The 24,560-nt window shown below is 42.1% G+C and overlaps 1 protein-coding gene across 6 annotated transcripts in view; it reads right to left on the reverse strand.

Moving 5' to 3' along the window:
* Nucleotides 1-24,560, reverse strand: part of PHACTR3 (phosphatase and actin regulator 3) — a 168,378-nt gene that overhangs the window by 110,055 nt on the left and 33,763 nt on the right. The window contains exon 1 of one of the 6 annotated variants that reach the window (XM_030533756.1): nt 16,008-16,805. The exons of the other annotated variants lie outside the window; for them this stretch is intronic. Within the exon in view, the coding sequence (XP_030389616.1) occupies nt 16,008-16,038 (31 nt within the window). The 5' untranslated portion in view covers nt 16,039-16,805. Of the gene's footprint in view, nt 1-16,007; nt 16,806-24,560 lie in introns of those variants that run through there. 6 annotated transcript variants of the gene reach the window in all.

Genomic DNA, 24,560 nt, shown 5'->3' on the forward strand with positions numbered 1-24,560 from the left:
ACAGTGTAATGGTGTACCCCACTGCTTACACTTGCTTATGAGCCTAGGCTGTGTCTTCCAGAGAGAACTGGGGGCAGCCTGCTATAGCTCCCCTGCAAGAAGGGAGACTTGTGTGGACCTTGGGGAAATGGCTGTTGAACTGTTCAGCCTGATAAGGGCAAAATGTCTGTGTTGCTGAGACTGTTTGTTACCCTGGAAGGAGAGGAACTTGCTTTGGCTGGAAGCACAAATTACAGCACACAAATTGCCTGAAAACCCCCAATAGACTATATAATTGCCAGTAGAAGACTGTGGACCACTGAGGGACATTAAGGAATCCCTGTAACTTGACGCTGGGATGAGGTTAGCTGCCCTGTCACAGATATTCTGCCCTTCAGTCAAGGATTGCAAGGTGTGCTGCAGACTTTGCTGTGAGGTAGGTCAGTATTATTGTACTTGATCTGAAGGTGTATTAATTGAGGAACAGGCTGGTGAAATGACATATCCAGGGTCACACAGGGTCTTGGCTAGAGTGAGAAGCCTAATCCCTTGATATAGGGCTGCATTCTGTGAGGCAGAGGAAACTGATGCACAGAGTTGAAAGAGGTCCGTGTATTGATCCAGTTGCAAAGGTCTGGAGTGTTTTGGGTTTTTTTAAGTGGCCTGTATTCTGTTGGTGAGCAGTGTGAAAGGGTTGGGGGGGGTGGGGTTTGCTTCAACCATGAGACATACATATGTCCGAGTACCTTCCTCTTGCCTCTCTTTCCTTTCTCTCTCATGTGGGTTACAGGGTTGAAAAGTATTTTTATAACTTTTGGGGGGCAAGGGGTCTTTCTTGCAAAATTCCTATTGACTTCTATGGGACCAGGATCCTAGCCTGCTAAGGAAAGAATGCAGCTGCTTTGAAAAGTTAAGCTAGTACCCAACCAGCTTCAGCTGAGTTGTGGCAGAGTGTTTTCATCTTTGGAAACCAGGCTAAAAAACATCCAGAAAACATTCTACAGTGCGGACAAGCTACAGTAGCTCAGGCTAAAGGGATGGGTCTAAGCTTTTTATGCTAGGCTCTTATTCCCTCTCTACTCAGAAGCATACAGACTTATGGTTTCAAACAGATAATTTTTAAATGGAATTAAAATGAAACAAGTCCCTGAGTTCCCATTATTCATATGCACACAGGAGGTCACAATTAAACTAGTTATTTGGTTTCAGTTCAGTACTGCAGGTTCTTCATGCTTCACTCATATCCAAAACACCTATTCTAATACCATGATAGACATGGGGCCAGATTTTCAAAGTGCATGCATGCTTCTGTGCGTGCCTGTCTTTCAGGCACATAGCATATGAGACACACAAGTACTTGGGTGCCTGAGTCCAGTTTTTAGGCACCTCTAGAATCCACAGAACTCCTGCTTGGCTGCCACCTAACCTTGGAGGTGCCTAATCTCAGCTCCTGCCTAAGATTTTTTCCTCTGGGCATGTATATTGCAGCCTCACTCTAGGCACCTATCTCCTGCTTGAGTATGCACACTGCTGCCTCATGCAAGGTGCCCAGCTCCTGCCTAAGCCCCAGAGCAATTCACAAACCAGGAAAGATAAGCGTTCAGCCACCTAAGTCAAGTGCTGGGGCCTGATTTGGTCAGGGGTCTCTGAGCATGCCTATCAGATCAGGCCCCTCAGGGGAGTTCACACAAAACAACCAGGGATTATGGAGTATTCTGATGTGGGGGCCCCTCAGTCTCTCCTATTAAAGTTGTTCCGCTGTAATTAAACATTTGAATATTTAAATATTAAATTAGGCCAGTGATAAAATTAGACTGACTCCATAGCCCAGTGGCCCAGACAGTCACCTGAGGTGGCTGATCCCCGTTCAAATCCCTTCTCTGGAATTTGAACCGGGCGGTGGAGTCTCCCACACCTTCGGTGAGTATCCCATCAACTAGGCTAAAGATTATAAAGGAGAGCTTTCTCCACCCCTCCCCACCATCTCCACCCCTCATCAATTTTGTTTCAGGACCTGCAAGCAACTTAGGTGGCGAAATGCCTGTTTTCTGTCCGGTTTGTGGATCCAAAGCAGAACCAGGTGCTTCTTTGCTGCCTGGATTTAGGTGCTCATCTAGGGTTGCCAGGCATCCAGTTTTCGACTAGAATGCCTGGTTGAAAAGGGACCCTGGTGCCTTTGGTCAGCACCACCAACTGGGCTGTTAAAAGTCCAGTCGGTGGTGCTGAGGTTTTAAGGCAGACTAGTCTCTACCTCTCCTGGCACCATGCTGTGCCGCCAAAGGGCAGTGCCTAAATCAGGCTTTGTGGCTTGGAGTCATGTTCCTGTGATATTTTGTGGCACCTAAACGCTCAGCACTGCAATGCCCTTCGTGTCCCACCTGTAGTGTCCAATGACACAGGTATTTGGGTGCACGTTCTGACTGCGTGTCTACAAGACACTGAAAAGTTCAGCCACACTGCTTCTGGCCCTTTGTTGTATTATGGATTTAACTCATCCCACCAGTGCACAGCTGATTTTTCAATTAGTACAATCAAAGATAAAAATTAGACATCAAATTTTGGCAACAATTAAAGCGCTACTCTGTGAAAATTGGTCTTCCTAATACTCAACTGCTCAAACCCAGGTGAAAGGGTTGTGAACACAGTTGAACTGAAAATTCATATTTTAATAGTCTCTAAGTTTTTGCCTACTGTTTTCACTAGTTCTATGCAGGTTTCTCGTGGAGTTGGCACAGGGGTTGTGGGAACAGGGGAATATTTTTTGGTATTTAGTCAACTTCCTTTCCACGGCATGCAAAAACCTAACTGTAGCCTGTATGATTCCCTGAGCCATAGAACTGGTGAAGTCAGCTGAAAAACAAATCTTCCTGTTTCAAATGTGCAAACTTTGCTTATTCGTTGAAAACGTTCCAGCAAGGCTGCAGGGTGCACTTAGCCTGCCTAAAGGCAGCTTTTACTTATGTTTCAGCCACTTAAGAAGGGAAATAATACTCAGCTGAGCTCTCTGGTATTCAGGAAAAAACAAACTTTACCAAAGAACCTATCATTGAGGTAGCTTTTTTTTTTTTTTTTTAAAGCCAGCCAAAGATACATAAAGCATCATGGTAAAGAATCCTTGCCAATTTATTCTGTAAACTATAATGTGTACATAGTGGTGACAAGAACCCACTTCCTGACCTAACTCATGAAAATAGCTCAGTATCTTTCAGTAGCTACATCAGACCAGACCCTTAATCCTGGGAATTCTAATTGCAGTAACATGTCAGTACGATGGAGTTCATCTGTGGTGGGACAAGATATATCATCCTGTGACAATGCATGAAGAATACACTAGTGCAGTCTTGTCAGCATGACCTGGGCCAGATGTAAGCTGTAGATGTGCAAATGCATCATATGCAGCTACTAAGTAAGTGAACAATCTACAGTTGCCAGTGAAATAACTGTGTTTGCAGCCAGGTAGTTAGTTACAGAGAAACACATTTTCAGAGTTTAGCATGCAGCTGCACGACAAGTATATGCATAATTGTGGATCTAATCTGCATTCATAGTTGCTGAAGCTGTATGTACGAATCCAGTAACTGGCTGTACAAATGGCCAGTTCTGACCATGCATGTATAAACACCTAATTACACAGGCAAGGGCTGGTGGGTCTGTGCCTTTTTCAGATTTGTGATGTTTTGTGATGTTTTACATTCTGTACAAGCATAGTTTCCCTGGCCTTGTTTTTTTCTGAAAGCATTAATTTTTGTGGAAGATGCAAGAAATAGTGGGAGGTCAAGGTGCAGGCAGGACAGCCCCTTTAGTCATGCCATGTAAATACAGCCAATTGATAGCTGCTGGTGCAGTATTTAATACAATAACATTCAACCACTATCCAACCAGATTTTGGGGAATCCATTTTGAAGCGATTTGATATTGCTTTATGTCTTGAGTGGAAATATGACATATGGTCCCTGTCATCTTGCCTGCTCCCATTTAATCACACTCTTAACGAGCACAGACATGAAAAATTAATGGGTCCCCTTTGTCATTTACAATAATGCTAATTTTCTTTATTCATTATTCCTTTCAAATAACCCAGAGTTCATTTTAGACCCACTTTCAATATTTCAGTCAGACAACTGCAAAGAACCCTAGGAATTTTTTTTTAATCTGTTGCAATGTTCAAGTACACTGTGGGAAGGTATGCAATTTTTCTGGGACTTTCCTCTTTAAATAAACTGGGCTTTAGTTTTCAGGGGAAGGGAGGAAGGTTGTTCCTTCGCTGTCTTATGGCCCTACTTTATTCCCAGCTAAATAGGGAGGGTTAGTAAAAATGAATATTAGTTTAAGGGGAAGAATGTCAGAACAACATAGGCCAGAGTGTAATCAAGTTGTGGATATATTCTGTGGATGCCGCTGTATTTGTATTTGGACCTGAAGTCTTACAAATCCGTATGTCCTGCAAGGTTTTGCTGCAAGATGAATTCCATTGAATGACAATTAATTTTTGCTTAATGAGAAAATCAGTTCTCTCTTCCTGCTGAAAAGGTGGGGTTATTAAGGGAGAGATTTGCTAAAACACTTAAGGTACGCCTACATGGCAATCACAAATTTTCAGCAGCAAATCTTAGAGCCTGGGTCTACAGACTTGGGCTTGCACCGCTGCTCTAAAAATAGCAGTGTACACATTCAGGCTCAGGATCTGGACTCCACCCTGGGTTTCAGAGCCTGAGCGCCAGCCCAGGCTCCAAATTTTACACAGCCATTTTTAGCACCATAGCACAAACTGGCATTTGTAGACCCAGGTTCTGAAACTCGCTGTTGCAGGTTTCGGTGCGCCATGTAGACATACCCTTAGTGTTTGGTAAAATTCCCACTGATTTCAATGCAAGCAATTAGGTCAATGCAGTTGGTGTAGCTGTGCTAGTGCAAACCGTGAATGTGAACAAGGAGAGCTGTGATTTTCAGCAGTAATTCTACAATTTCAAGCAGGGATGTTCTGCTATATAGCTGATGAAATGGTCAAAGGTCCATAATAAATGTAATGTACTTGGTTCAGCTATTTATCACATAATATTCACTTCCACATGAAAACAGAATATATAGAAGCCAAGGTTGCACTTGCTTTAGTTGTTAAGGTTGTGAAATAGTCCATATGTTTCTACCTATTTGGCAGGTCATGGGTATTGTCAACCCCAAGTTTTAAATCATGAGTCATCCCTCTCCCAAAAATCATGAGATTTTAAAAACAGTACGTGTAGGGGAGGGGTATTTGTTTTCGGTCATTAGGGTTTGCATTTTCAAGCTTTTCTCTGTAATCTATGAGGGCTACAAACTTTAAGTGAAAGTTCAAATCCTTATGTAATCATATGATTTTTTTTAAGAGAAATGCCAGATACTGTAAGATTGATGATAAAATTAAAAGAATTGGCAGCGCTGGGTGTAACCATGCAAACAAAGGTCAATCGTGTCATAGTTGAAACTCGAGGTTCATTGTTGCACAAAATTATTATGAGACTCTTTAAAAATATATGTTTAAATCTAAGGTTCTTATTCTCTTCTCACTGGTTATTTAAGTCTTTAGGATGCACTTGTGTCAAACTTTTCTCCACAACAGGGAGGGCCAGAAACTTATCCCTTCCCTCCACCCCATAAAATTAAAGTTGAAATTCCCATGTAACTCATCCACTACACCAGTGGCTCTGAGGAAAAACATCAAATATTGAGAACCATGATAACGCTGTGGGAGTTGCTAACAACAGTACAGTGAATTCGGCATATAGGGAGTTTTTCTAGTGAAAAATTGAAAGCATTCACCAAATAATGAAGTTTAACGTAGCTTGTATTTGTTAACAAGTGTGTGGAACATCTACTATGAGGTGTTATTTGCAGTATTGTGATATTTGGTATTTCTTGTGAAAGCTCTAACTTCTGTAGTCATGTGAATGTGAGAATCTCAGCTTTCATTTAAAAAAACCAAACAAAATGACATTCTAGCCCTCAAGGTTGCAACGAACAGCTTGAAAACGTAAATCCCTAAAGGAGTGGGTCTCATTCAGCACAGAGCTGCGGCCCCTGTCACATCCTCAGAGCCACACAGGTAGTATTGGATGCGGCCCACAAAGGACATTGCACTCCAGGCCAATGGAGGCTGCGGGAAGCGGTGGCCAGCACGTCCCTCGGCCCGCATCGCTTCCTGCAGCTCCTACTGGCTGAGAACGGCGAACCACGGCCACTGGGAGTTGCGATTGGCCGAACCTGCAGACGCGGCAGGTAAACCAACCGTCCTGGCCTGCCAGGGGCTTACTCTGAACAAGCCACGCCCCTAGTTTGGGAACCACTAGTATACACTAATACATAATTTTACATGCAAAACTGCAAATACAAGTGTCTAATGAGATACTTTTGCTGTTTCAGTGATCGAATTTGTATGCATAACTGTCACAATTGTGGCCACCTGTTAGGCACACAGCTCTATGTACAAATTGGAAATGTGCAAGTGGGGCCTAGCTTTTTCGAACATCTGGCTCTGGGTATCCAGAGATTGGAATCCAGCTCTTTGTGGCTTGTCATACAAAGGTGCAAGTGAAATCCATTTCTTAACAGTTCGGGGGAGTAGGCCACGGGGGGCATGTTACCTTCTCATGTGACCCTCCACATGATTCCTCCCTGCCCCCATCCTGGGGCCCCCATGCTCTCCTCATCCCCTCCCCATGTTCTGAACGTGCAGCAGGAGGAGGACAGAGGCCCCCCCATCCCTAGGAAAGGAGCAGAACATTGGCAGCTGCTCCGGCGTTTGTCCCGCCCCAGCTCCGCCCCCATCCCTGTCCTCTGGCGAGGCTGCTGGTGGGAGCCGGAAGAGATGCAGCTCCGTGGAAGGGCAGGGGGCAGGGATGGGGGTTTTGCTTCTTTCCCTGCTGCAGTTTCTGGGAGAACCCTGAACCACAAGGCTCTCCCGGGAACCGCAGCAGAGAAAGGAGCAAAACATGGGGCCACCAGGCAGCCCCACACCTGCAGCTCCTCTGGCACGGCTGTACCTTCCCCAGCCCTATCCTCCAGCAGGGTTGGATGGAGGTACAGATGGAGGAGACCCTGTTTGGAAGGGTGGTACAGCTGCCCTGGAGGAGCTGCGGGTGTGGGGCCGCTCTTTCTGGTACACTGTACCATCTATAAATATCTTGCTGATATGGCATATCATACCATACTGCCCTATTTGCACTGCTGGTTCCATATATAGAATACAGTATGGACCTGCAGCTATCTGTATGCTGTCTATATATGAGCCAGATCAGCTGGGAGGAACAACTTAATCAGAAAAATTTGAATGATGGTTGGGCATTGTTTAAGAACACTTTACTAGATGCTTGAAAGCCACAACTGAGGAATAAGACTGTATTGGTTAAAAAAACTGAACTGGTTTAGAGGGGAAGTGAAGACAGCTATAAAAAATTATGTGTAACAAATGGAAGAAAGAGGAAGCTGATAGTAACAAATTTAAATCAGAAGCTAAGAACTGTAGAAAACTGATTTGGGAAGAAAAGGGGCACAAGGAGAAACTTATGACCAGCAGAGATAAGGACAATCAGAGAGTTTTCTAATTATATTAGGGGGAAAAAAAAAGAATCCTGACAGTGGTGTTGGTCCATTCCTAGATGGAAATGGCTAAAATTATCAATCATGTAGAAAAGGCAGCAGTGTTCAGTAAATATTTCTGTTCTGTATTTGGAAATAAAAATGGATGATCTAGTCATATCCTATTACACTTTTTTCTTTCCAGGAGTATCATAGGAGGATCTTAAACAGCAGCTGCTAAAGCCAGACATGTTTAAATCAGCAGGTCCAGGCAGCTTGCGTCCAAGAGTTTTAAAAGAGCTGGCTGAGGAGGTCTTTGGACCATTAATGTTGATTTTCAGTAACTCTTAGACCACTGGGGAAGTTCCAGAGGGCTTGAAGAAAGCTAATGTTGTGACAGTATTTAAAAGGGGTAAATGGGATGACCCAGATAATGAAACGCCAGTCACCCTGACATCAATACTAGACAAGACAACGGAGCAGCTGATATGGGACACTTTTAATAAAGAATTAAAGGAGGGTAATATAATTAATGCCAATCAACATGGGTTTATGGAAAATAGATGCTGTCAAACTAACTTGATCTCTTTTTTGATGAGATTACAGGCTTGGTTGATAAAGATAATAGGGTTGATGTAATATACAATGACATTTTGATTAAAAAATTAGGAAGATATAAAATTAATATAGCAATGGGTTAAATGCTGGCTAACTGATAGGTTTCAAAATGTAATTACAAACAGGCAATGATCATTGAGAGGGTATATTTCTACTGGATTCCCATAGGGATCGGTTCTTGGCCTTATGCTATTTAACGTTTTTATTAATGACATGGAAAAAAACATAAAATAGTCACTGAAAGTTTGCAGCTGACACACAAATTGGGGGAGTGGTAAATAATGAAGAGGACAGGTCACTGATCCAGAGTGATCAGGATCACTTGGTTTGCTGGGGGCACACTAACAATAACGTGTTTTAATATGGCTAAATGCAAATGCATACATTTAGGAACAAAGAATGCAAGCCATGCTTACAGAATGGGGGACTCTGTCCTCAGAAGCAGTAACTCTGAAAAAAGATTTGGGGTTTGTGGTGGATAATCTCAACATGAGCTCCCAGTGTGACTCTAAACCCAAAGGCGCTAATGCAATCCCAGACACACAAACAGGGGAATCTTAATAGGAGTAGAGAGGTTATTTAACCTCTGCATTTGGCACCGGGGCAACTACAGTGGGAATTCTGTATCCAGTTCTGGTGTCCACAATTCAAGAAGGATGTTGAAAAACTAGAGCAGATTCAGAGAGGAGCCCCAAGAATGATTAGAAAACGTGCTTTATAGTGATAGGCTCAAAGAGCTCAATCTATTTAGCATTACAAAGAGAAGGTTAAGGAGTGACTTGATTAGTCTAAGTACCTACAAGGAGAACAAATATTTAATAATGGGCTTTTCGCTCTATCAGAGAAAGGTATAACACGATCTAATGGCTGGAAGTTGAAGCTAGACAAATTCAGACTGGAAATAGGGTGCAATTCTTAACATAATTTTACTTTAGAACTCACTATGGTCTGTGGTGGATTCTACATCGGTAACAATTTTAAATCAAGACTGGTTATTTTTCTAAAAGATCTGCTCTGGGAATTATTTTGGGGACATTCTGTGGCCTGTTATACAGGTCAGACTAGACAATCACTGTGATCACTTACAGCCTCGGCATCTGTGAAATAAGGGACAGACACAACTGGTCAGAAAACATTTTTGTTCCTCCCCAAAACTTGGGAGGGTTTGGTGAAAAACCAAAAACTTTCAGCTCAAAATCTTACAGCGGAAAGCCAAAAACTCGATTCTGAAATGCCACTGTGGTGCCTTATTGGGCTTGTAGTTCAGGAGCCTCTTGCCCCGTTGTCTTCTCTGGCTCAGGCTCCTAGGACAATCTACATCAGGGATCTCAAACTCAAGTCACCACGAGGGCTACATGACGACTAGTACATTGGCCCAAGGGCCGCATCACTGACACCTTTTCATATAAGGATACCAAAGCCCTGCCTCTTCCCCTGGATCCGTCCCCACTCCACCGCTTCCATGAGGCCCCACCCCTGCCTCACCTCTTCCAACCCCTTCCCCAAATCCCTGCCCTGGTTCTGCCTCTTCTCCACCTCTTCCCCTGAGCACGCGGCTCCCCACTCCTCCCCCTTCTCCTGGAAAGCGCTAAGTGCCCCCAAACAGATGTTTGGCAGAGGAGCGAGGACACAGTGTGCTGGGGGGATGGGTGGCGGCGGGTGAGGGGAACTTGGTGGCCGCAGGAAATAACTCCAGGGGGGCAGCGAGCTTGGCGGGCCGCAGCAAATAACTCCACCGGCCACATGTTTGAGACCCTGGTCTACATCTTCCCTAATTCACTACAGTCTTACTGAGCCACTCTGATGTATCATAGGTGGCCCTGGTCAAAGTACATCAAATAAAATTGAAATATTTTGGTTTTCAATTAAAAGTAAAAAAAAAAATTCACAGAAAACAGTCACATTTCTCAAGAAAAAAATTGTAAAACCAAATTTTCCATCATACTTTTGATGAAAAATTTCAACAAGCCCTAGACAGTCTAATTTTAATGGAACAGCACCTCACAACATTATATCTATGGTTCATCATCCATACTAAGGCAAGGAGAGCTTGTGATAAAATTTCCACCTACCAGCACACAAACCAAAAGCTGGTCTCAGCTGCAGCGGGCAGCTCTCTGCTCAGATCATCAGAGACCTGCTTGGATGCTATGTGAAGGGCAACCCTTTGAACTTCCGCTATACCAGTCATCTTTATATAACAATGGCAGCTGCTCCATCTGGTACTAAATCATATTTGTATCATGGTGCATGATCCTTTGCACAGTTGTTGACCAAAAACAGGCTCGTTAGCTACTAAAAAGCACTTGATCAGATCCTTACTGAGTATGGATCACAAGACACTAAGCACCAAATAAGGGTGCCTTTGAAATCCAGGTCCTGAACTGAAATTTGTCAAAGTTATTCATCTTCCTAAGCTAATGCACTGTTGTTTGGAGGCTACTCTGCTTATGCCATTATGGGATGACAGCCTGCTGAGCATTGATCCAAGAGTGTTCTGCAGACCTGGTGAAATGACTATTAGACACAGGCTGTAACACTTCTATATCCCATACACACTTAGAAAGTGTGAAACACCTGAATTCTCAACATGGTTCTGCCACTGACTTTCTCCATCAACTTGAGCAATGTATGGTGCCTTCTGGGCCTCAGTTTCCCCATTTGTATTACATTAACTTTGATGCATGGCCAGCACTTTCCCAGTAGTGGGTGTCTGAAGAATATTCTGAAGCAAACCTCCCTATATGCTGTGTTCTTTGCATTTTTAAACTTTTGTGGGTAGCTGTTCATTTCTGAGCGTACTCCTGACCAAGAACTATAGAGCAGGAGAATGGCTGGGTTCCTGACACAGCTTCTGTAGGATGCTGTTCCACATGGAGAGGAGGTTCATGACTGTAGGGTGTGTGCTGCATAAAGTACTAGCTAGTGGTACATGTAGGCAACTATCTCAGATGATTTTTCCTCAGCCACTAAGGACTGGCAACATGACCTGACAGCACTGAAGTGTGTAGCTCCCTAGCAGAAACTGAAAACATAATCTGTGTGGCCTGAGGTATCTCTATAACAGGTCTCATGAACAGTCATTCACTTGACTCTATGTAATATTCAGACATTATCTGTGTAAAATACCCAGTTTTGATAACTTGACATTTTGAGTCTCATAATATTTGGTATTTTTCCCTAAAACCCCAGCTCCTGGAGTCATGTGAGAATCTCCGCTTTCATTTAAAAAAATAAATCTAGCCCTCCTCTTTAGAATTCATGTTAAACATTCTCTGTAAAGACTCAATAACCAGAAGGCAAATAAAGAACCAGATTGGTTTAAAATTTATGAGATTTTAAAAAACAATCTCCTAATTTTCTGGGCCTAGATTCATGATCGTTCAATGCATGGGGCTGACAATACTGTAGATTCTCAGATTATTTTGTGAAGAGAGCAGAGGTCTATGGGGCATCGAAGTAAATTTTTCTTTTACTCATTCAGATAATTTTGCACATATTAATAATGTGTTTATACATGGCTACAAAAAGTGACCACATAAAGAAACTACTCCTCAATCTTGCCTTATAGCCCCTAGGACCATTTGAACAAAAACCAACAACTCATTTACCCACAAGCTCTTTGTATAATATCACTTTCTAATTAGCATCTGTGGGAATAAACCACTAAAAAACATACTAAATGTACTCTGTCTTATGATCAAATTTACATGTAGTATTGGATATCTCTGACATCTTCATTCTAGTTTTAGTTTTGAGTGGATGACAATATTGTTGCAATCTTCATTCACAGCAAAGCAGAAAGCCCATTTATGTACAGCACAGCTTTATCTTTGAAAGGTACGTGTTCCCACAAACACACCAAACAGAAAGCAGTATTGTCTGTAGCCTCCACTTTTGGATTTTGCACATGCCTTAATGTTTCAAAATCTTTCTTTAAAAAAAAAAGAGACCACTAACAGTATTAGTAGCCAGTAAAACAGCATCTTAAGAGCAGACAAGAAAAGTAGCCAAAAAATATTCACTAAATAAAGTTAGGACAAGGGGGAGAATTGAAGACGTCTCTGTAGGTGAAATTTATTCAGCAGTAATATTTCAAAGAGTGCAATTGATGTCATTGGTAGTATTGTTTATGCATGGGATTTGCATAAGTAGTTGAGGGAGTTATCCACCCAATTTTCTTAAATGCTTATGAAAATACCACCCCTATTTCTATTGCAATAGTGCCAGAAGCTATAACTGAGACAGGGGGCCCATTGTATAGGTGCTGCACAGACACAAAGTACACGAGTCTCTGCCCTCAAGTAATTACAAATCTAAATAGGCCAGTCAGATAAAAGGGTGTCAGAAAGCCTAGTATCACTATTTTATTAGGGGAAATGGAGGCACAGACTTTATAACTTATTCAAGGTGTTACAAGACGCTTTGCCAAGCTAGGTAGTGAACCCAGATCTCCTGTATCCTAGTTCAGTGTTTGAACTACAAGACATTGTTCCTGCCACAGAAAATTAAGTACTTCAAAGAGCAATCTTTATGGGGCAGGTCCTAAGCTGATCTTATGGTATTTTCCATGCCTCAAAGAGATGAACCATCATCGTGAATCAAAGAAATAGGGGACTCTTAAAAACATTACTACAGACAGAACTTGTTATACCCAACACTCATTCTGTGCCTTATCTACTCCAGAGAGTATTAACATGAACTGAAGTTGGGAAGCAAGGGGGAAGTACTGTAAGAAAATACAGTACAGTACTCATGTTTGGTGTATTTGCCTGTTTCATGAATGCATTATTTACAATCGATGTTGAGATGTTACTCCTGAGCGTTCTGTATAAAATTAAGCCAAGCTTTGTGCTATGGGCAGAAGAAATCTAGGAGCAAAAGTATTCACTTCACTCTTGTGCTTTCTGCTCAGATGGTGATGCATTGACTTGGTATCCTGAACTTTCTAAAAGCCTTCATGGTGTGTGAGTGAGTGAGAGAGAGAGAGAGAGAGACAGCAGTCCTTGTGTGCTGCAGAAGAAGTTGTGGAGGCCTCGCATAAGATCGAGGCAGCCGTTAAGCCTTCATTCACAGGATGTGTGTTCTCAAGGAATCTGAAGTTGGGCAAAAAGGTGGCAGGAAGCCTAGTTCTCTGTACTCAGATGCCAAGTTCCATACTGAATGTTTTACTCTGAGGACAGATTCCTTCATTCTACCTTGCTGCTTTTGACAAAGACTCGCTAGATTGGATCAGACTAGTGGTCCATCTAGTCTCCTTTCTCCAGCTGTGGCTATCAGCTGCTTCAGAGGAAGGTAGAAGACAGTCTTTCCTACAACAAAAAGTGAGGGCAGGAGCCTTTCATTCTCATTGCCCAATCCTCTCCCCCTGCCACTGCCTTTCGCCTCCACACAGACAAAAAAAAAATGTCCTTAGAATTCAAAAATAAAAAGTAAATCAAAATAGCAATGTGAACTGATTCCAGCTATAAATTAAATAACGAACTAACCCAATTTACCACCGGGGCCTCTGGGACTTCCATAAAATACAACACAGTCTGTTAGTTAGATTTCCCAGTGCCCATTCATAAAGAGAGGCATTTATATCCTTCAGGTTAGCAGATCTCTTCCTTCTCCAACCAGCCATTCACCGTCACTAACTCTGTAAACCACAAAAATCTATGTTAAGTGTCTGGCTCAAAACCACTAGGCAAGAAAATTCAAAGGCAAAGCTGAATATCTGTCTTACCCATGCTAAAGGATGTGTCAAAGCACTGTTTGCTTACTCACAGCAAGGCATGTGGAGGTGAAGAGACCCAGCTGAACCTCTGACCTTTTGTTAAGGAAGACCATGTGTGTATCATGATACTATTTACACAAGGGGAGAGAAATTTCCTTCTGATCCTGTGAGGTATAAGACTTCTGCAGAGTTAAGCGCAAATAGATGAATTGATTTTGATGTGTTGGCCTCTGCTATATTATTCTTAATATACATTTCTAGCATAAACCATAATGATTGCAGCAGAGCCATCAGAACATATGATAGGATGTGGCTTAACATGACTACCAGCTGTATTTGTTATGCATATTGACTATGCACTAAAACTCTAATTTTGAAACCTTCAATTGCTTGTTAATGAGGCCTGCACTGTCTTATCTATATCTACCTTTGTAACCAGGTATCAGAGGGGTAGCCATGTTAGTCTGGATCTGTAAAAGCAGCAGAGAGTCCTGTGGCACCCCTCTCCAGAGTCCGGAATGGAACCCAAGATTCCAGAGTTTCACCATTTCTCTGCTGTCAGCTAATGCCGTGAAACTGACCAGCAAAATGTGTCCCATCCCTCCTCTAGTGCTGGCTCGCATGTGGAATAACAACATACTACTGCTATTGGTTACTCCGTTAGCTCAAGTGACTCAGGCCTGTGAGGACGAGCTAAAGTTTCCAACCAGGCTGACAACTCATGTGGGTCTCAATATGATACCACATGAAGAATATGAATTTTAATTTGATTTTTATAAACCGAGGAATTTAAACACAAAAATACTATGTTAAAAGTTCATTAAGGTCTGAAAATCAAGGTTGCCTGTACATTTGTGTGTAATACATACTTATGTAAGACTGTGTTATGTATTCTCAAAGTGCAGCACTAAAAAGTGTTCTTTAGAAAAGGTCAGAAAGAATAGTTATTTAACTAAAACATCTTCAGTTTCTCTTTTGGTCTGCTTGTGCGTGGAAGCCACTGACAGATTTCAGAACAGCTTTTCATATACCAGATGAATCTCAGAGGAGTTGGGGTGGGAAAGAATCAGTTTCTTTTTTTAGTGTGTGCATTTCATTTTATTGGTGTTTGATTTCAGCATCATGTGTCCAAATTATAAATACTCCTATTGAAGGTCTCAACACTTCATCATATGCAAATGAAAAGGTCTGCATGTACAATATAGGAAATTCCTTTGTTTTTCTAGGTGTGGATTGAACAGGTGTGTCTCATTAGCTTTGTTACTGAATGTCATCATTTTAATGCTTCATCCTTACAACACTGTGCAAAATGCATTCAGGCAAATGCTGGACAACTGCTACGTTACGCTACATACATTTAAAGGTTTTTCTAGAAATAAGAGGACTGATGCTGGAAATCAGGCAACCACTTCCCCATCAATGCTCCAAAATGAGAAACTTGCTGCCCAATGCTACACTGACACAACACTGAACTGAAAAGCCCGGCAACACTTATCTGAAATAACTTGATTTCCCAAATATCAGTAAATCAGTGTTCCTTGTTTCCCTGAGGTAGTCTGCACTGTAACTTTTGCTGTCTGGCCAATAACAGTGAAGCCAAACACATGCAACAAACAGTTCCACAATGAATCTAACACCTTAGATATTTGCAGTTTTGGAGAAAAACATTCTTTAACTAAAAAAACTTTTTTTACTTGTGCAGCACAAGCTGAGAAGAACAATCCTGAATTATTAGCAGGGGGATGGGCAGAATAACCTAAAAGGTCTCTTCTATCTCCTATGAGCGCTACTGGTAAGGAAAATATCAGAACAAATTACCATCAAGTCAATATTCCAAATTGCTTATGGATGCTTTAAAAAAAATCACTAAAAGCCAGCTTCACATCCCAGGTATAGTGCATTGTCTGTCTGACAATTTATATTGAACATGTAAACAAAGGTATAGACACCAAGGATAAAATATGTAATCTAAAATCTTGAGTATTTCTACAATGTCCACCTCCGTTAAAACTGCTGATTAACCGAGGCTAGCATATTTACAAAAGAATCTATGGTATCTTTAAAAGAAATGGCACCAATAACATGGAGTAAACATTTAGTGACCTTCCTTTCATTTCTTCTCTTCTTTGTTACTCACCCCTGAGTGATGCCTCTTGCTCAGAGCACATTGAATGCAGCAGCTTGATCCAAGGAGGAAAACGATTAGTTTCCTTTCAGCCTTTCTTATTGTTATCACATGAAAATTTCTTCACCTCTTCTTTTCAAGTCACATAAAAATATAAAGGCAGACCCCTTCAGGGTCTAGACGGATTCTGTTTACATTATGTACAAAGAATGAATGCATTTCCTATTTTAACCAGGAAAATCACGTCCTTGCTGACAGCTGCCTGGATCATTTATATTATCCTGTGTGTGATTGTAAAATCCTATGCCATGGTCAAAATCAAGCTGGCTTTTCTAAATGGAGGACCTGATGAAAATCTGCAAGTCAACTTGTCTTCATCCTGCAAGTTTCTCTTTCCTGTAGAAGAAGCTGAAAGTCACTGTTTATTCCACAAAGCTTTTTAACTGGAGACGTTGAAGAAGAAAAGGAGGGTATTGAAAGGCCCAGAACCATCTTAGTGCTGAAACCTTACTCCTAACGTATATTATAGCTCACTGAGGTGCCTCTGTCAACCCCACAGTAGCCATTGCTCAGCTCCCACGTTAAACCCGTGATTCCCTTCTCCCTAGGCAATTTTGTTTTATAGCACTGTCAGCAAACTGCTGCAGCCACTGTTTGAAAGGATTCCAACCTAAATTACAGTACTGAAAGCCCGCTCAAGGCGTCCTGCTTGCTTTTTTTCCCCTAGAATACTTAAATTTGATCATACTCCCCATGCGATCTTCACAAGCTCCCTGTAATGTAGGCAAACAAAGCTTTGCTTTCCTCTTCCAATTTTAAATGCCTTCGTTAGGGGGACTCGGCATTAAAATGTTTTGGAAAGGCAGATGCTCCAGCATTAGAGCAAAGAAGCAGAAAAAAAGGAAGACGCCCTCTGAACAGCTGCACAGCTCTGTGCTTCAAGCAAGCAATATACCAGAACAGTTTTGTACATTGTTTTGTCACTGGGAATGTATTATTACCATCTAAATTTAAAATCACTGCTTCTTTCCTGCACTAGGGCAAATGCAGACCTGAAACCACAACCACTGACCTGCTCTGTTCTTTCTACTGCTCCAACACAGAAAATAAGTACAAATGGGTAAACCCACAACCTTCTGGTTTGATGGTGTATGTGCTTGCAAGGTGTTGATACAGAATCAGCCAAAGAGAGAGAGACAGGAATTCTTGTGCACTTTATGGGATTAATCAATATTCATGTTTCTCTGCTGACATCTAATTCTCCCAGATGCTCCAGCTCCCTACAGACTGTCCACAAAAGACCTTGTTTCTATTAATGAGCACCTTTCTCTTGAGTGTGTTAGTGGAGAGGAAATATTGGATACTTGCTCTATGTATTCAAGATGATTTTTTTTCACTTTAAACCCCCCCCCCCATATACAAGGTGGGACACTTGGAAGAGCATAAATTATGGTGAGGAAAATGGGTTAAAAATATCTTGGGTAAATTTTGTTAACCAGATCAACAAAAAAACTATCAATACAGGGTGAAAAAGCACAAGCAAGACATTTTCATAACTCCTCCTTGCCACGTTTGGACTGATTTCCTTTACAGTCTAAATAATCTTTGAGCTAGATTCTTTTCAACTAAAAGATGAAATTTTCATGGAAAGCTTTGAGAACAACTTTTTTTTTTCGTTTTTTCGTTTTTATAGAAATTTGTCTTTGGTGGGGGTTGGGGAGAGCAGGCACACTTTCTGACCAGCTCTACTCAGTATCCTCCACTACTGGCATCTGTCAAAGTGAGAGAGGAAAGTATCTGTTTTCTATACCACAATCTGTACGTTTCTTTGATTTTTTTTTATATAAAGGAAGAATCCTAAATATTTTTAGCATCGAGTTCAATAGACTATGAATATATTTCACCGATTATATGTAATAATAAAAATGTAGTACTTCAAACAGTTCTGGAAAAGATCTGCAATTTACAGCAACAAGAAACTGCAAGACAGCTCAAGCAGATTAGCACGCTAGAACTATTAATCTAAATGCATTTCCAAAATCTAAGGATAAAATTTGCTAAGTGTCTAAGTTACTTGGGTGCTTTTGAAAATTTTATCCCAGGCCTAAAATAAACCCCTGTCATTATGCTCCCTGTGAGATAGGTGTTCGTAGGCCCTTGTCTAGCTGAACATGTAAATTTTTCCAAGGTTCCTCAGAGTCCTTGGTGCCTTTTCTAAAGCTTCCTCCTTTTGTTGTCCATAGTGACAATGAAAACTGTCCCATTGGTCAGTGACTGTGTACAGCAGGGGTGGGCAATTTTTTGGCCTTTTTGGCTGCATCACGTTTCGTAAATTGTATGGAGGGCCGGTTGGGGAGGGGGTCGTGGCCCGGCCCCCACCTCCTATCTGCCCCGCCCCAGGACTCCTGCCCCATCCAACCTCCCCGTTCCCTGACGGCCCCCCCCAAACCCCTGCCCCATCCACATACCCTCTCTTCCTGTCCCGATTGCCCCCAGACCCCTGCTGCCCCATCCAACCCCTCCTCTCATTCCTGACAGCCCCCCCATGACCCCTGCCCCCATTCAACTACCCCTTCTCCCTATCCCCTGACTGCTCCCGGAACCCCTGCCCCTGACTGCCCCCCCATCCAAACCCCCTCCTTCCTGACTGCCCCCTGGGATCCCTGCCCCCATTCAACCCTCTGCTCCCCCCGACCACCCAACCCCTATCCGAACCCCCGCTCCCTGACCACCACCTCAAACTCCCCTGCCCTCTATTCAACCCCCTGCTCCATGCTCCCTTACTGGAGCACCTGTGGCTGGTGGTGCTACAGCCGCACCGCCCAGCTGGAGCCAGGCCACACTGCTGCCGCCACCACACAGCACAGAGCACCAGGTCAGGCCAGGCTCTGCAGCTGCGTTGCCCCAGGAACTCGCAGCCCTGCCATCCAGAGCATTGCGCTGGCAGCAGAGCGAGCAAGTTGAGGCAGTGGGGGGGACAGCCTCCTGGCCCAGGAGTTCGGGGGCTGGGCAGGACGGTTCCGCAGGCCGGATGTGGCCCGCGGGCTATAGTTTGCCCACCTCTGATGTACAGGCTGATTGACCACTTTGATACTGACAAATCACCCATTCTGGTAAAACTGCAAGGATCACATGGATGATGCAAATATTGGTTAACTACTTTTTTGGGGCATGCAAGGAACATGCACGTATAACAAGCCGCAGCCAAATAGCTGCAGACACCTCAGATCAATGGCCATCGCAGATTCTATCCATTTCAGAACCATAAACCCCAACTACTTGAACAAATCCATTAATAAACAGCCTGCATCTTACTCACTGGGAGTGCTACTAAAGAGCAGCATGGTACAAAGCCCTTTGATGTCAGTTAGAGTTTCCATGGACTTCAATAGGCTTTGGACCATGTGTTAAGAAGTGACTGTTACACAAAGGTGATGCCCTGTTGAGGACACTTGTATTTTTCAGGTATGATCTTTGCATCTTTGCACACCTAATCCCCTCCCCGCCCACCCCCCACTCCCAAATAGATGTAGCTTACATGGGAGTTTCATTTTTAGTATGGTCATAGGTTTTTTGTTTTTGTTAATACAACTTTAATATTCTTCCATAGAAGAAATAAAGTTCTTTGAGGAATAAATGCAATGACAGATTTTTTTCCCCAGGCAATTTCAAAGAAGCTGTGTGCTTTTGAATATGAGCCTTCTCCCTTATTTCACAGCTTGTTCATGTGATGAGATAATCTTGTTGTTCAGGTTATCAATTGCCACTTCTTTCAGGCCATTGATCTAACTTGCTACTCAGGAAATACTCTCTGTTCTAATCTCCCAAGCACATACTGCTAAGTTTAGGGTTTCCTGCTCTGTTATGGATCTCAGGGAAAGAAGGCTGGAGAGCCATTTTACAAGGCTCCTCTCCTTGTAGAGCTGGCTGACAAATGGATAATTCCTGAATGGAGGGAGGCTGCAATTGGCCTGGTGGTTGAGCCTCAGGTCATAAAGGGGGGAGAGGGTTAGTTCAGTGGTTTGAGCATTGGCCTGCTAACCCCAGGGTTGTGAGTTCAGTCCTTGAGGGGGCCATTTAGGGGTCTGGGGATTGGTCCTGCTCTGAGCAGGGGGTTGGCCTAGATGACCTCCTGAGGTCCCTTCCAACCCTGATATTCCATGATTCTAAAGTAGTGGGTGATTCACCAAGGCAGGGGATAGTGGAAAGACAGGTAGAAGAGAGAGTGCTGCTACTCCCAGGATGTGCAAGTGAAAAGCATGTGTTCTGTTAAAATACATTTAAGATATTGGCCATCTTCCAAAATATTTTTAAATAGTCTTATTAAAATGTAGTTATATATCTCTATTTGTCCCTCCTTCTGTGTGTAATATGCACATAGCTTTCTCTCTCATACTGATCTGTCTTGAGAAATCACATGGAATGTGAAGGCCCAGTTTTCAAATGTAGTTGCCAGAAGTTTAAGCACTCCTATCTGTATTTGGGCAACGAAGACCCCGACACAGTAAAGTGCTTAAGCATATGCTTATTTTTAATCATGTCAGTAGTCTCATTAAAATCAGTAGGACTCCTCGTGCTCAACTGCTTTGCTGATCTGGGGCCTAAATCCATATTTTTTGAGCACCTGCTGCTGGTGATGATAAAAACCCCAAAATGATTTGGAGTAGTTTAGTGTCAGGTTTTCCATGATAGCAAATTTAAATAAAATGTAAATTTCCACCATTAACAGAAACCGGGCTTTTTAGTTTTGGCTTTTGCAGGAGATTTAGAACTGTCCACTGTATGCGTTTCCATCTTTACAGTACCTCTGGCAATTTACATTAAATGGGATAAATCATCTCTAAAGCAAGTTCATTCCCTAAAAGATCTTAATAAGCTGAAATCCCCTGATACATTATGGCTTTTCTTTCTTACAAAGGAACTTTTCAGTATTGGGGAGTAAAGTTTTTGCTTAGATGTTCTGTGCAAATATATTTTGAGTGAGTTTACTAAAGTGCCAGGAAACAAATATCCTTCATGTAAACTTTTCACTTGGGATGGGCATCTAATCTGCTAAAGGATTTCTGGGTTGGACACCTGAGGCAAATCTTTTGGCAGGCGGGATGTTTCTTTGGATTGTATCTAAAGTGTAAACAGTCAGAGCTGTTGCTGGTGCAAATGTCTGAAGTCAATTGAAATCAAATTGACTCCATTGAAGTCAAGCAGTCTTCCTCACAACTACAGCAAAGAACAGTTATCAGGCAATAGAAAAAAGGCTCTTGTCTAGAGTTGTGAAAGTTAACTACTCTAGTTCATTTGCAGTCACATGCCACATTCTAGAGATATGGAATCAGCCTCAGTCTCAGATCTTACACTCTTTTGCACAAACTTGTTGTGGGTATGCACCCAGTGTAGATGCTCAGAGGCCTGATTTGCAGGGGTGTGTTTGGTTTTTGGGGTGGGTTTTTTTTGAGGAGTTTCCCAACTGCCGGATTTGGCATCTGCCAGTACAGATTGTTTAGAAGCAAAAGAATGCATGTGCCATCAGATGTGTGTGTACAATGTTTGATGTTTTTACAAAAAAAATACACCTTTAGAATGCCTGAAATAGAAAGCAATATTTTTAAAAAACATATTAAGGCTAAGGAAAATGTGGCATTTGAGAAATCCCTCAAAAATGACAAAGAAATACCTATAACTTATTCAGCATTTCTTAACTACTTTACTTTTAAATGGTTTTGGATTTAATTTTGACTTTTTTCTTATATTGGTTCAATGAATACCTGCATAAAGAGGCATATTAATGAAGACTGGAACAATTACTCCTTTAGCCCATAAAATTGGTAGTTATCTATGAGATTACTCTTAGACTGCAGAATAAAAAAAAGCTTTGTTCTCCGATTGTCACCGACTTGAAGAGACATTTCTGTTTTCCAAAAGTTTTTGCATTTGGGTACACTTATAGTGCTTGTACTATTATGTTAGCTACTTCAGTAATGAACACTTATTCATTCCAAATTAGAAAAAAATTATATAGTAGTTAGCAGAAAAGGGGATCAGATGTAACTCTGATATTTCACCAATGTATTCCTGAAAACATCTTAAAGGACTCCACACTGTACACACATCACATGGCTCTCCCCCTTTATCCCTTCTTATCTAGCTAGAATTTGTGGGGTTTGGGTTTTTTTTGAATAAAACCCCCTATAGCCTCACTTTTTCAATAATGCTTGTTTCTTCTTGGCTCTCTTATCTTCTGGTATGTCTTACAAATTTGCTATACTTGTAGGCAATTGCAATGGATCACTAACGTGGTCATTAGGCAACTTAATCACGAAGACTGTTCTCCAGGCTTAACAATCACCATAAGAAGGAGAAAATGAAAAATGTCAAAAGATTGGGTTTTCAGACATGCAAATAGTGTAAGAAAATTGCACGAGTTTCTATAGTGGGCACTGCACACAGTATTTACTCACAAAAAAAGTCACACCAAATATAACTTTCTGCATTCTAGCCTGTCCCTTGCTATTGCCTATCTTACGTTCAAGTTCATGGGCAAATGATCACTGGAAAATCTGAATCATGATTTGTGTGTTGTTATAAAGTGTGAAAGTTCTTGGTGGACTCTGACTTAGGCCATGCCAAGATCTGGCCAGATATGGCTGTGCAGGAACATGAGGAAAAAGTAGACCATTATGCAACCTCCTCTTATCTCCAGTGGATGTCTGGGGCATGTGACGCTGGCAGACCAGGTCATGCCACAGTGTATTCAGGCCAATTCACTTGTGTATTAGTATAGCTCAAAGTGATGGTGGAAGAGTGTATTTGGTGTTTAGCCTTCATAAAACTAATGGGCCATAAGTTACATCGTTTTCCCTTATCTGTATCCTGTTATAATGTAGCAGCAAACACTTACATTGTGTATACCCCCATAACTAAATAACCCATCAAAGAAATCTTGTGAAATGCTAATGAAGGACTTAAAGGCTTTAATAGAAAAGTGCTAATTTCAAAGCAAGTGGCTATTGTGTGTGATGACCAAAGGTCAAAGACTCGAAGTGCATTCCTCAGCGGCAGTGGAAGGAAAAGCCCACATGGGCAGAGACGCTGTCAGCTTGGTTTCTGTCAGAAGAAGCTACAAATATGGATTCAGGGAAACATCCTTCATCTCTGGACTGTTTAGACTCTTACAGGGAACTATACCAGATGCAAAGCAGAGATCCCCAGAGACAATCTGGGTACCCTGAAAAGACTTTATTTATTTACATCACTGCCACCATTTGGAATTACAAATTCTGATTCATCTGTACATATACTTTACTTCCTTTTAACATTTCAATAACTCTCATTTCTTTTTTTTAGCTAATAAATCTTTAGTTTATTCTAGAACTGGCTACCAGCGTAGTCTTGGTATAATATCTAAAGTACCAATTGATCTGGAGTGAGTGAGTGACCTCTTGGGACTGGGAGCAACCTGATGTGGTGTGATTGGTTTGGTTTTGTTTACGTGACCCTTTATCACAAAGTCTTTTGGGTAGCAAGAAAGACTCTCCAGTCTAAGGGGCTGTCTGTGATTCCATAGTAAGACTGGTATAGTGATCCAGGAGTTGGTGAAATCTAATTATAGAACAATTATAGCTTTGGGCATCAGCTTTGGGCATCTGTCCTGTTTTCTGACAGTCTGCCCTGAGATAGGCACTCACTGTTGTGAGCCACTCCAGACAGCCAAGAGAAAAGGAAGGGTTGTTTGCCTGGTGTGTCCCATGCAGGCTATGCTCCAGCCATGCTCACCAGCATAGCTGAGCCAGGCTGGAAGGTGTTGTAAACAGCCCATAGTCAGGGGCCGGTAATATATTACTCCAAGAGCAAGAGTAGAGAAGCAGAGGGGCACGCTCCTTCATTAACCTGCCACAACTATGCAACATCTCTTCCATAGGGCCGGAACCAAAGGGTCAATGAAGCCCAGGCAGATGCTGTTCATAGCAAAGTGGGCCAAAAACCCCACATTAGCTTTCATGTGTATTGTCCAACATGGCAGTCAAAAATTGTTTATAGTGTTAGCATGCTTCATAATTCCAAACCCTGCGTTCTGCACTCATGCAAAACTCGCATTAAACTAATTAAATCCAATAGCGGATGTGAGAACCTTTTCATATTACCTTTGGAGGCAAGGGGACAGAGGAAGGTGCTTAAATGTCACTCCAAGCCCTCAAAACTCCACAGTATGCTCAGATTCTAAGGCACAACATTCTTCTTCTGTCTGTCTTTGACATTTCTAAAGTACCTATTTAAATAATAGCCTATTATCCATTCCATTCACTGGCTTGTTCTTCATAATGCAACCACTCTTTCATGCCATATTTCCATTATAGTGCGCTGTTAAGTGGAGTCGCACCTAACTCTTATCTGGTGTAAGTGAGAGACAATAAGGCCCAGTAATCTTGTCTGCAAACAATATCACAGATTTGATTTTCTATCAGTCACTTCTGTAATCCAAAATGAATACAATGGGCAGGAAGTAAGGTATTAGCAATAGTTACACGCTGTGAATGCTACAGTTCACAAATTGCCCCAGAATTTAGAAGG

Source organism: Gopherus evgoodei, chromosome 14, assembly GCF_007399415.2.
Source record: "Gopherus evgoodei ecotype Sinaloan lineage chromosome 14, rGopEvg1_v1.p, whole genome shotgun sequence".
NCBI lineage: Eukaryota > Metazoa > Chordata > Testudines > Testudinidae > Gopherus > Gopherus evgoodei.